The 13,773-nt window shown below is 40.5% G+C and overlaps 1 protein-coding gene across 2 annotated transcripts; it reads right to left on the bottom strand.

Annotated features, from left to right (window-relative positions):
* Positions 1-2,059: 2,059 nt before the first annotated feature.
* Positions 2,060-13,724, bottom strand: LOC124066010 (fibulin-7). Of its 2 annotated transcripts, XM_046402047.1 has the most exons (9): positions 13,444-13,724; positions 12,771-12,825; positions 11,363-11,525; positions 9,185-9,361; positions 7,167-7,292; positions 6,890-7,027; positions 6,148-6,285; positions 4,291-4,429; positions 2,060-3,362 (listed from the first exon to the last, which is right to left on the bottom strand). In XM_046402047.1, the coding sequence occupies exons 1-9, from the start codon at positions 13,548-13,550 to the stop codon at positions 2,990-2,992; spliced, it is 1,416 nt and encodes a 471-aa protein (XP_046258003.1). In that variant the 5' UTR covers positions 13,551-13,724; the 3' UTR covers positions 2,060-2,989. The 2 variants fall into 2 exon arrangements, with proteins under 2 accessions (XP_046258003.1, XP_046258004.1); XM_046402048.1 differs by lacking the exons at positions 12,771-12,825; positions 13,444-13,724 and adding an exon at positions 11,858-12,407 and having other exon boundaries at positions 2,062-3,362.
* Positions 13,725-13,773: the final 49 nt, after the last annotated feature.

Here is a 13,773-nt window from a genome sequence, read left to right as displayed (position 1 = left end):
TGTTTCTTTTTAAAGCTGTTTTTCAAATACCAGAACAAATTTTGGATGAATTGGCCACTGAAGGGAAAATTATGATGAATGATCATGAAACTGATTGAAATACTGAAGGGCAAACTTGAATGAAGCCCAGAGTTTTCTCTTGAGCCATTATCCTTTAATAGGCTTGTGACTAAGAGGGTTGAAACAACATCAAATCCACAACCAGTTGTTTTATAGAGATGGACTGGTTAATTTAAGAAATTAAAGTTACACTTTTATGCTAGGTGTAGGGCCTGCAACACATGAGTTTAACATAGTTTTTACGTTTCATTAAAAAAAGCCGGACTTGATGTACTGATGCCTTGGTTACAATATTTGGGTTTAATAGACCAAATATTAACTTAAAGCTTAATCTCCATCCATCATGATTTCAGTTTTACATCTGAACAGCCTGAATTTATTATTTTGTTATGGCTGTTTTCTTGCCTAGCCATCATGAATATGTTCTGAGCTGATAAAAGGACGACATCAAACAGTTTGATGTTTGTATCAAACACAAATGTGTTGTTATGTCGTATGGTCTGTAATGGTGGATTATAGGCCACCTCCAAAAGCAAAGGGACCTTCAGTCTGCTTTCCTATACTCACAAATATTTCTGGAACATTTATCCCACAATGAAAGATGATCCCTAGGCGATCTCTCCGCCCTCCTCCTGGATAATAAAAAAAGTAGAGCAAAATTCCTTCGCAGTACCTTTCATGCTGCACTTATCCACCATCAATACTCGCGCCTCTTCTCTGTCTTGATGGAGATCCACAGATATTTAGTGTTTCTGCTGTTTCACTTCAAAATGAATTATGTTTCTGTGCTAGAAAGAGCAAAGTTAATAGATGTTTTAGAAGGATACTGTATGTGCTGGAATTTCAAGAATTTATGATGATGAAGGTGTGTGCTTTTTAGAGGTAGCATGTGACCAGGAGCTTTATAATCCAAGTACAACAGGTGGACAAAATGACCAATACACACTACAGTTCTGCAGTTACATACCAGATTAGTAAACACTCATAACATTGTGTTTGGTGTTCTCTAGTCAGTGTTACTGATGCCTTATATGTAACCACTGTTCATTTTTAGTATGCATTATGTCATGATTTCTGAGCCTTCCTCACTTGCAGCAGCAGCAGCCCTGATAATTAACAAGGCATAGTGAACTTGAATTGGTAAAGAGGAACACAAGTGGCAGATATTTCCTCAGCAACATCCAAGACAGTTTTACTTAAAGTTTCAAAAACACACTAAAAAGCTTTGCCAAATCTGCTGTGTTTGTCCTTACCACCCCTGTGGATGGTGCACTAACATTAAAGGAGTGACTCTGACAGTAAAGGAGTTCAAACCACACTCTGTGTTGGCTTTGCCTCAATACCCATATTGCATATTGTTATTATTACTCTGCAGCTAATGGCTTGTGCTATGTAGCTCAGCCAATTGTTTCTGGCGGTATCCTTCCCCCTCAGAATGGATGAAATGTGAACCTCAAACTGGACCAAAGGCTGCAATGTGAGTGCTCCTGGATTGGTTAGAGAGGGAAATTACGTATGCCATTAAGGTATGTTGTCATTTTCAGAGAGGTGTGTGCCATCAGGACATGTGTTTTGATTCTCACCATCCACTCCTCTGGGAAGTATGCAGCTCATTTTGGCCCTTTTATTGCAATGTAAACCCCTGGATGGAGACATGAAGGGAGTTAAGAGAACACATGTGGTGGGCATTAGTCTCTTTTTCTCTAACAAATAGACACACTGAGAAATGTTTTTTTTTTTTAAATGTGACAGTTGCTGTTTCTTGGATTAAAGTAAAACAGAAACACTTTGAAAGTCCTCTTGTTTCTGAGACATGTGGGAAATGCTTTGACTTGCATTGTCTGTGAAGCGCCGCCCCAGGGGCTATATTACAAAACACATTCTTTCTTTCTAACTTTTCGTCCATTCAGTCAGATAACTTTTCGAGGCCATCCAGAATTAATTTATCAGCTATGCGTTGGTTTGAATTTTGCTTATGAAAATTCACTCATAGTGGATGTAGAATGAAAACAAGCGCTGCCACAAGGACATTTAATAGCACACTGTTCAGCATCAAGCGAGGTAGTTCTGACAAATGCTGAAATGTTGGACTGACTTTATTTCAGTTATGCTACGTAGCAATTAAAATTCCAGATAAATTGTGTAGTGCATTGGCAAGCTGGTCAAATCATTTTTGCTGTTGGATATATTGAGACTATTTCTGGGTAACATACAGAATATGAGTAATAGAGAAAATATGCCCACAGTACAGTACAGCACTGCATCTACTGTTTAAAAAAACTCCCTTAGTATAATGAATGGAGCCTTAAACAAGGCAAGCTAGTACAAAAAACAAATATACAGTATATGATGGAAGATAAACGTGGCATACGATATGTTACAATGTAAAAAACAGCAACAATACTTCCAATAAATTAGAGCCACAGGAGCACTAATGTCTTCTAAGGACTCATCATCAATAAAGCAAGGGCAGTGCATCAGCCCCGGGGCCTGACCCTGAGCTACACATACATGATCTATGTCGAACCTAGTAATACAAACACAAAGCGACAGCAATGTAACAATAGCAAGAATCCATTCCATCCATTCTCAAGCCACTCATTATGCTTTTGTTTAGCAAATTTTCATGCATTCAAACACACTCAGTCAAACATCATCAAAGCTCATATTGACATTGTTGAAGTGTCAGTATGAGATCTATGATGTGTTTTGCCATAGGCCTATACTGTTATTTTTAATATAAATGTTAAATATTGGCTTGTCGCTCTGTTTTGGTAATTTGGTCACTGAACAAATGCTGGCCTCAATTACTAAGACAAATGCATTTCTGATAAGGGTTGAAGATACACTATCAGCAAACTCAGTGCGCCATTACACACTCTTTGTTGTTCCTCTTCAGCTTTGCCTCTAGCCTTCATCCTTTGCAAGCTCAGAAGTTATAAGGTGAAACCAGAATGTGGACCCTGGCCACGTGCTTGGCCTGAAAGGTGCGGTCGCTGTACTCGGACATGTCCACATCGACGCTGATCTCCTGCGGCCCACGCAGCGACTGGACCAGTATCAGTTCACCAGTCTGTCTGTCTGAGCGCTGCATGACAAAGATGCCTTGGGAGTTTCCACCCACTATGCCAAAGCGCAGGCTGTCTGGCCCGGTGCGCCCTGGGGCGGAGGCGGTTGCCATGCGGAAGAGAGTGGCAGGAGTCTGAGGGTTGGAGGGCAGAGACAGGTAGTGGAAGGACACGGTCTTAGGGGCCAGGTGGCAGGACCGGCTGTCCATGGGGCAGGGGTTTCTCTCGCACTGACTGCAGGACAGAAATGCAGCAAATATTAAGGGTGTTAAAGTGGCACATGTGTATCCCCGTGACAGAGAGAAGTGACACACATACACACAGTACATATGAGGTCTTGGATCACAGTAAGATGTGAACTTTTTTTCATCTTACTTGATTTTTCACAAACATGACATTTGTCCCAATGAAATTCCCTAAAATATTAATAGCAAAAGAATATACTAAAGCTGCTTGCTGATGCATACAGAGATGGAAATCAAAATGTTGGCCAGGACACAGATGTTCTACATGGGTTTAAAGAAAAAAATGTAATCTATAAAAGTTCTGATGATCATGCAGGAATGATTTGCTTCACTGTGATACACTTTAAAGCCCAACGCTTATTTTTACTGTCATCACTTCTATTGGTTATGATATTATTGTACCGATTATAGTGAGATCTGGGCACATGGGGGCATCACTACAACAAAGTCTAAGGTGAAACAGAATCCAGACCAGTCAGACAATCAGACAGGTTTTAAACATTTACAAGGAGTATATAAAAGTATATAAAGGTAAAACTTAAAGTAAGTCCACTAAAAAATGTTTGGAATAATCTCTCGTTGATAACAGTTTCATCTGCAGCTTTCGAAGTCTGGTAAACCTGCTTGTTAGTGATATTGGTGTATTGCCAGATTACCATGGTGAGTTTTTTTCCACCACTAGCACTGTTAGTCAAAACCACCAAAACAAGTCCAAAGTTTTATGAAACCTGAATTTCTCTTGAAGTTTAGTAGTCATTAGCAATCATCATTTTAATTTATGTTTTCTTGCCATTGCACTTCCAAAATGTTAAAGTTGATCACAATTTCCTGCTGAAATGCAGTGATCCTGGTTTATTTTGTTTGTTACCAACAAAGCAAACAACAAAGATGAGCCACGTCAGGGTGTATCCACTTACAAGGGGGATGTCTTGACGTAGCTGATGTGGCCATGAGAACGGGGGCACTCTGGGTTGACACACTGAAAGCCTCCGCCTGTGTTGATACAAGTTGTCCCGTGGCTACAGTTGTGCTGCTGGCTTAAACACTCGTCCACATCTGGAAGACAAAACAGCGGAGGTATGTAAGAATGAAGAGCGGGAAGAAAGCCTTGCCAGACTGACTCTCTGCTTCCTGGTTACTGCAGTCTGAGCAGGGGGTGCTGTGCTCTGATTGTTTATTTGGTTTTTCAGTTTAGTCTCCCACAAACGCCTCATGTCCTAAAGATCCCTTCTGCTGCGAGAGGTTGAGATCATTCATTCCACTGGCAAGCATCATCACTTTAGGGGTGCAAATGAAAATGGGCTTACAGACACATCTGCAGGAACTAAGACATTCAGAGTGAAAACTGAGTGCTACAGTAAATTTCAAAGAATCAGTGGAAATGCAGAAATGTGAAATGAATTGCATTAAAAATCTTAGAGCTAAAACGCCTTGCACTGCATTGTTGATAAACAATGATGCGGAAATTTAAAACCATTACATAAAGAGGCAAGAGTTGAAACACATTGCTAGAAATGCTAAAAGTTAACTTTGATACAGTCAAAAGTTGAATTGAGTTGCCTGAAAAGACTGAAAGAAGAAATGCTTTGTTGTTTTAATATCACACAGATCAACCAAATCCAAAAGGCTTTGGAACACAAAGCGAATGGTCTAAAGAGCGGTCAAAGTTTTTCACTTCTAGCGTAAAAATTGTTAATATTTAATAGGTAGAAAAAAGCTTCAAAGAAGCTTCAACAGGAAACTTTACATCGATTGAAATCAGTCATCTAATAAAAAGCATTCTGAAGAAAAAATAATTGTGTGTGATGTGACTGAATAATAAGCTCCTATGAATAGTAATTTGAAGTCTTTAACATTGAAAATCCAGCACCCAGGAAGTGGACAGAGCAGAGAGTTTCCAGGATGTTGCATTCGGTCAAGCTTGGGCTTTGCCACAAGTGCCAGCTGCTGAAGAGGGGGAGCAGCCAGGCCAGCCAACCACAGAGGGCCTAATTACAGACCCAGACTGGGGACATCCCTATGGAGACTGTGTGCAACTGACAGAGGGCACGGGGGGGGGGGGTATATCTACTGTATGCAGATGACTTTGTTTTGTTACGCCATACGTCTACTTTCATTACTAGTTTATATGTTCAGTCTGTAAAATGTGAAGGAATAGTTAAAATTGTCCATCACAAGTTCCCGCAGTCCATGGTGATGTTTTCAAAGTCTTGTTTATTTTTGTTTGTTTGTTTGTTTTTTTTAAAACGATCATTAGTCCTAACGAATGGATTTTGTTCAGGGTCATCTAAATATACATGTATCAAACTTAGTGAACTAAATATGTGCCAAAGGAAGCAAAAAAATGTGTTTATGAAAAAAAATCCAAAACGGTGGAAGAGTTTTATAGTCATTGATGAACTAGTAGACTGCCTATGAACTGCTCCATGTTACACTGCCGAACAGTAAGGAGTCAAACTGACAAATCTGTATTTCTTATAAGGTGTGTAGGTGTGTTATTTGCCCTAACCATTCTGGCACTGAGCAGCCAAGCAGGCATAGATAAGAGATAAAAGATAAAAAGAAAAAAGATAAAAGTTGCAGGTTGCCACACACACAACATACAATTTCAACAAATCTGCCACAGGAGTCTGATCCATGGATACTTGGATGTCATAGTTTCCTTGTTTATTTTTGCATCACAGGTATACCCCTCTGGAGCCACATACCCAGCCAGATCTGCAGCCAGGGCCCTGTGAATGAGCCTTTGTCCTCTGCTCTCTGTTGTCACTCACCCTCACAGCTCCGCCTATCTGGGAGCAACTTGTAGCCGCTGGGGCAAGAGCAATGGTACGAGCCTGGCACATTCACACACTCATGGACGCACAGCTTCCCTCCTTGGTCCAGCCGATAGACTTCACACTCATTTACATCTGTCAAGAAACACAAAAAGACACGCACGTACATGTCTGCCTTGAACATACATCACATGACCAGCATATGTGAGGTATATTATGTGAGGACATGTTTGAAATATAAGTAATAATATACCTCATACACACTCTTGTTCATTTTGCAACACGCTCGAGTAATAAAGGTATTCTGTTTCTATCTCTCAGGTTGTTGTCAGTTTTTCAGTCCCTTAGTTTTGCACTTTATCATCTGAACATTAGCACATTGGGAGCAACTGCATGAAAACTCCTATTTCGAAATGTTACTCAACCAACTATATCTTAAAAGCAACTGAACCATGACCTAAATGGATTCTAATCCGCTTGTAATCTCTCGATAGGATTATTTTGTTTGTCGCAGACTGGCTCCACAGATTACTCTCATTTGTTGCCACATTAATCAGTAAAGGAGTAAAAGATTCAGGCAACTAGGGATCTGTTGAGCCCTTATAAGCCCCTATAACATCTCCCTTTTGCCCTGCTGAGATGTTGTTGAGCAGCTAACCTTGCTTCTCTGTGAGGAGGAGCAGCAAGATGAGAATTTTCCCATATGGTTCAATGAAATCAAATCAGAATTACATCTCACCCTGACAAATACTGTTGTCAGAGGTGCCACTCATGTGAAAGCCTGCGTCACAGCTACAGTGTTGGGCATGGTTCACTTGGGCACAGCGAGGTCTCCGGCTGAATGCTGGATCATTCATAACACTCCATTCAGGTGGTGCTACATCAGGGGAGCAAATCCAAAAAGTTAGAGACCTATGTATGCTGAACATAGTAAGCACGCACAATAGTAGATCTCAGGCACACAAATAAAAACAGAACGCAGTTGAGTGTCAGAGGTGAATCTTGTGGTTACTGACCTGTCTGGGTTTGGTGCTGGCAGTGAGAGCCACTCCAGTTCTGGGGGCAAGTGCATTTGTACTGGTTAACGCCTTCCACACAGGTACCTCCATTTTGACAGGGATTACTGGCACACTCACTTATATCTGTGGGTGTAGAACTGAATGATCAAACTTGTGGAATGGCTTGCAACGTTTTTAGCAGCTTCCAGTAATTTTCAGTCTGAACCCCATGTTCCCACTTGTTCATCATACCCATGCATACAGATTAAAGAGAGAACTGTAATTTTGCCCAGTCACAACCACACTCCTCTGAGTTACATATTTCTGAGATGAAAAATAAACCTATTGTCAGTTTTGATGCTTTCAAAATTCCTTATATAATCTTTGCCGCAGGTTAATGGTTCTTGTCTATATGTGGCTCTATGAAGTATATCTAAACTAGATGTTTGATGCAAGGTTTAGAATCAGACACAACAAGAACAATTCAACACCGACTCAAAAACACTAAAGATCTGGTCTGTGGGTGGACGAAATCATCTGCAGCCCTATTCATGAACCAGCATAAGGGGAAGCAATGGTAAGACTGGTCCTGTTTGAAACACTTTTGAAAGAGTATGAAAAAAGGTATGCCTCTGTATGCCTGTTTACCATCCATCCATAGAGCAGCAATAAGTGTCCACCCAGTTTGATATCTGATACTTAGGAATGAGAAACTGGTACTGTCATTATGGGTATGTTAAGTCAGCTGTTAAGCGATGCCCTTTAATTTCTTCTATTTGTGGAGAAGTAGCAGTTATCTTGATGAAATTTATTGGAGATTATTAAAGTCTAAAGAAACACTACAAACTGCAAACTGTAGAGAACAACTAAAGGTGGAGGACACTGATTGCTGATCAGCTCTAAAATGTATTATCTCTGTCAAAGTTAGGACACAAGTGTACAAATAGTACATTGCTTCTGATGGTCTTTGTTACTGCAGTCAGCTCTGAGGGTTGCACGGATGCTCAAATCATGAAGCAGCCTCTGCTCTTTGAGCTCCAGCGCTGAGGCCACAGTAGACTGGATGACAACCAATCCCTTTAATGTTTATTCGTCCTCCTCAGGGGCCACTACAGAGCCATAACATGAAAAGGCCCACTTCACTCTGCTAGATATTTTTAAACTCTTCTTAACTTGAAAGTTTTCACACTCAATACTGCCTTTAAAGCATGACTAAATTTAGACCTCTTACACTGGCCTGAAAAACATGAACAAGTATAATACTGTGCAGAGTCAAGCTCTCTCATGTTGTTTTAACCATGAATGTCAATAAACGTATGCACATGTTCAACTGAGTGTACCACTTGGAATTTCTGGGGGAGAGCCACCAGTGCAGGCTGAAGGGGCTATCAATAGCATGCTTAGCATACTTCTGTGCTATCAGACCATGGTGTGGGTATAATGTCTGGACCTAACCCTGTCCAGTGGGACCACTGTCAAAGAACCAGGGAAACATGAGCGGGGGTCCTACAGTAGCCCAACCACTGCTGTTCATCAGGAGCAGAAACCTGGCACCCCACACTGGAATGCAGTACAGGTGTTTTTCTGTGTTCAGAGACATTTAATGCCACTTTAACGAGGGTTTCATTCAGTATACTGAGGAGCTCCAGCCACTCTAAAGAATGACTCTTTTCTTTGCCTGTTATCTGTGTGTGTGTGTGTGTGTGAGGAGCCCAGTTTGTCCTTGAGGGCTGCTGTCTCTTTCAGTATGGCATTCAGACTCTGCTGAGCCAGGGTGTCAAGCTTTTTGCTGAATAATACACAGACAAAGCAGTCCGGGCCCAAAAACATTCCACCAAGTCATACATAGATGGCAGTGGATGCCTGTTTGAATGTGGAGAAAGTCATAGTGGTGATAAGCTTGTAATAGTGTGTTGAAAAAAATACTGTAGCTGTAGTGAGGCTGCTTTCCCAAATCATATGTAACATTGGTCTCACACATGGTCAAAGGCCTGGAATGGCTGTATCTTGCTCAACAAACTCCCAATGAGGCTCACCTTTACAAATGGCACTGATGCCAGTCCAGGTACTGTTGTCCTGGCAGACACGAGTGGCAGAACCGACAAGATGGTAGCCCTGAAAACAAGTGAAGTGAACCTCATGTCCAACAAAGTACTTTGAGCCAAACTTGGTTCCATGAGCAGGGGCTTCCAGAGAAGGGCAGGTGGTGGGAGCTGTGGGAGAGAGAAAGAGAGCATGAGAGGAAGGCTGGTCACATGTGGAGTAAGCCTCCCGACATCCTCTGGCATTCTCTGCCTGGGGATATACACGTGTCATGGGGCAGTGCAGAACTTTCATGGGAAAGAAGGGTTCAAATGCCTCATTTACAGTCAGCCAGCACAGGACCAGCCATTTTTTATGCGTCAGAACTTCTCTAGCAACCAAATGTTATGCTGTGTTACATGTTCTGGAAAGTTTAATGGTTTCATAATATATAACATAATTACATTACATAAGATTATGAATGGATTTTGGACTTTGAATTGTGTGCTTAGGACGACTGTCAGAAAATGTTTTATATTCTTTTGACCTCAAGGAAAGACAACTATCTGCACACTTTAGATGCTGTATGATAAGTCAGTTTTGTATGGTCAGACCTTCACCATGTTTAACTCAGGTATGTAGTACGATGAAAGACTATAATTAAGTTTGAGCTTCATGTCAATACTAAAGGAAGATGGTTGAATGGTAATGGTAGAATGCTGAGAATACCCTGGGCCTGGAATTGAATTGTACAACATTATTTGGACAATATTGGCACAATATAACCTATGTTGTTTCACTAATAATAAATAATTTATTATAACCATATCTAAATCATAGATGGCTTTGGTTTTTATTTTTTATTTTTTTAGTTTTCATCCTGAGTATGTAAAGTAGGTGGTTTTGTAATATCACTTTTGTCTTCTCACTTTGTTGAGCCTTTATTGCTGTAAATGTAGAGTATCAGCCTCTTCCTGTCTTGCCAAGTACTCTCCACAGAGTTCTGGACTGCATTGGTCCATCACTAATAAATTTGCCTCAGTACGTGCTGCCAAACAACACATTTCCATGAATCCACTTCCCCTGTTGAGTACCCAGCTTTGTAACTGAGATGGCCTCGCACTGCTGGGTGAACATATAATCCCATAATTGAAGAAGCCATATCTGGCTCTCTATTGTCACTGGTTGAGGAAAAAAATGCTCAAAGATGAACTTCAAAATGCATGCACCTATTTTGGAATCTTCTGTTGTTTCTAACTGAATTATCATTCAACAATTACTGAACAAAACCTTACTTAAATTGCGCATGTGCGTGTAAATTTACACAGCATGGTTTGCGAATTAAATGACTTATTTGGTCATCTTTTTCTGTGAAAATATATGTCTAAATTGATCCAAAGCATCACAGAGTAAATGACTTTACTGCCAACCATGTATATTTTTGATTGATTCTTCTGTGAAAACAAACAGCAGTTTCTAGAAATAAAAACAGGACATATGTATTTACCTGAGCAATTAAATATCTTGCCAAACGTCATCATCATTACTGTAAAATGGCTGAAGCAACAGAAAGTAATCACTTCAGTGTTTGGGTTCTAAAATTTATACATACAGGATGTCTAGTCAGTCTAGTCTAATCAGTGAGAATACGTGAAAACACCTGTCTGTGTGCATGACATTTAAGCTATGTCTTCTGTATCTATAAATTGATACCATTTAATTGATTTCTCATAATAAATTATAAATATAAACATTGGTGGATAACTCCATTTTGACACAACAAAAGGTTTAATTTAATGATTATTAGCTACTATAGATATGAAACAGCTGATGAAGATGATAAAAGGACAAAAGACCTTCTTTACAACATTTTGTTGTGGGAAAAGCAGAAATATAAATAATAAAATGAATGATGGATGAACGCCATATGGCTTCTTCGTGGCTTTTTCATGGTTCTTGTATTATGCATACTGGCTCACTGTCACACCACCAAGACTTACTGGGACACTTGAATAGAGCAGAGCCATTGTTAATGGTATGAGTAACACGTGTGCTTTTCCTAGTTACAACAAGCAAACAAAAATCTCTGCTATGAAAAAGGCCTAAAAAGATGACGATAATGATGACTATGATGACTGATGTGGTAACCATGGTGGTTTTAATGTTGGTTTTGTTATCTGTTTACTATTTACCAGCTGACTGGTCTGCTTGAGGTAGCTTGGAGACAGAGTTCTGAAGTGTTGCCAGCTTTGACTTCATGATCCTGAGGCCCTCCGTAAACCGGATCTCCTGGCCTTTCAGAAACTTCTCCATTTGACGAAGCACCCCAACCACCTGGTGCTTATCCATGCACGTCTGTGAATAAAGCGTGAGCAATATGAGCAGAATAGTGGGTGAATAGAGTTATAAAATAATCCTGGCAAAACATTTCAACTTGAAATGACTTTCCAACCAGAAAACGAGCACCAGAATAAGGCTAAGCTCAATTTAAGTCATAAAACGTGACCGGTGGATAAACATTAATGTGCAGCTGTGGAGCATGATGTAACTGAAACTAAATGCACCTTATTGGTGGGCGCATGGTTGTTAGGGTTACAAAAAGTTTTTACTGATATTAGAATACATCAACACCGACAAGACATATTAGTGAGATGTTTTTACTACACTTGCATGATACAGTAACTCACCATGGTTTCTTTTACTTGTTTTCTATTATTTTCCATTGGACCTCACTGCACTCACATGTGAGATACCCTGGGCCTACATTGTCTCTTCTTCTCTTTCTAACCCTTTACCACAACTCCAGTGGCAGACACAGCTGGACAAAAGCTGTCTGGCAGATGTTCGGGGGACCTAAGTCCAAAATGCACTCTGCATATTTTGTATGGCGGGTAGAAAGACATGCCCTTCATATAATCCTGAATGGGCAGACTCAGAATAGCATGGGTGCCACTAGCAGTTACTTGAGGGAGAAGGCTTGTCAAGCCATTACAAAGTTCCTCAGGGAAAAGTGCCTCTAATCCTTTCAGGCGGGTTTATTAATCACATGCTCATAGGAACAATTTCTCTGTGCAGCATACCTTAAATTCCTGCACTGGCATTTGGGGGGCTTTGTACAATAACAAGGCTCGGTACATTTAAATTCAATGTGCACTTAGTTTGGACCTGAGCAGTAGTTAGAGAGTATACTTCCCCCCAGGCAAGGGGGAAATGCCACCGGCTGACAAGACATGAGAGGACTCATATCCATATGCTAATATGATTTTTTTTTACGGGGGTGGGGGGTGCAAAAAGTATTAAGCAATTTCTGCAGTGGAAATTCGAGACTGTGGCCATAAAACTTCAAATGAAATAGAACACCCAATCACAATAGATGGAAACTGGATAAAGTGGTGAAACAGAAAAACCTTGTTATTTGTTTGGGTGAGTTTTTATGGATCATTGGAATAAATGAATTACTTTCCTTGAAATATGTGACGATTTCCAAACGTCAGATTTTGAGATATCATAGTAGCACACTTCACCGAGCCAGTTTGTCCAGGCAGATCTTCTTGGACAAAGCAGCCTAAGTAGCTGTTAGACAAACTGAACTGCTCTTACCTGAACGGCAGCATGGCCACTCTGGATAGCTGTCAAACACAGCAAAAGCAAACACCTGTGTCGAAAAGACAATATCATCTCTGAAAGCCCAGTAATAGTAAGACTGGTGATATTCCCTGTCGTTGTAGGAGGGATTTTATAATTCTTCAGCAAAATAAAAAGACAGTAATCTCTTGTGAAGTTTCGGCCCCTCGTTTAAAGATGTTGGAAGATGCTCATCAGGTGTCTGAGATGCGCTCCCGTTTACTTATGCGCTCTCGGAAAGTTTAGCCCCTGAGCTCTGCACGCCACCTAGGATCCCTACTGCAGAATCCCTCCCACCGAGATACTGCCAACATTTATACGTTTTTTTCTCTTTACATCTCTGTGGGCTGACAAGGAAAATTTTACACGGTATAAAATCGCTATATCTGACAAATTGCAATTGTGATATTAAGTAGCCTATGACCTGTCTGTTAGGTGCCTGTTTAGGTAACAGTCACATAATTAACTGTAAAGAATACACTGTTTTTTAGAGAAAGAATAATGATTTTAAAGCTATTGCCCATCTATTGACGGAACCTATTACACACTGCCGGATGCACATGGCTATTGCCTTGATGTTTGTTTTTTAGCGTACAAATAAAACATGGATAGATCATTTGGGGTTTGTTTTGCTGAAACGGAGCAGCACCTGGTGGTCAATGCCAAGACTGCATGAGACTTTGTATGTAAAGTGGAACTCTCCCAACGCCCACGCGTGAGTTCGCGCGCCTGAGCCTTAGAAACAACAAAATACATACGTAGCCAATAAAAAAGGCGATAAAAACAAGTAGCTTCAGCGGTTTTGTTTTTAAAATACAACGACCTCTTTTCGTTATAATCGCGTAATGCACAAAATCATAAATCAAAACACTGACAAAGGCAAAACTGAGCGTCGTATACACTTCATCGTCGCAGATGTTGAAAATAACTGGCAATGTTTTGGACCAATAAGAATCGTATCTCTCATTGTCCATGCGAT

The sequence above is a fragment of the Scatophagus argus genome, chromosome 10 (genome assembly GCF_020382885.2).
Source record: "Scatophagus argus isolate fScaArg1 chromosome 10, fScaArg1.pri, whole genome shotgun sequence".
Classification (NCBI taxonomy): domain Eukaryota; kingdom Metazoa; phylum Chordata; class Actinopteri; family Scatophagidae; genus Scatophagus; species Scatophagus argus.
This window is presented reverse-complemented; position numbering and strand designations above follow the sequence as displayed.

What these genes read in the sequence shown, in the direction of transcription:
- LOC124066010 (XM_046402047.1), bottom strand. Translation starts at nt 13,550, where the DNA reads ATGTATTTTGTTGTTTCTAAGGCTCAGGCGCGCGAACTCACGCGTGGG. An exon ending in GTCTTGGCATTGACCACCAG is followed by an intron (nt 12,826 to 13,443) that starts GTGCTGCTCCGT and finishes TTTTCGACACAG; the next exon opens with GTGTTTGCTTTTGCTGTGTT. An exon ending in CCAGCACCAAACCCAGACAG is followed by an intron (nt 7,028 to 7,166) that starts GTCAGTAACCAC and finishes CCCCTGATGTAG; the next exon opens with CACCACCTGAATGGAGTGTT.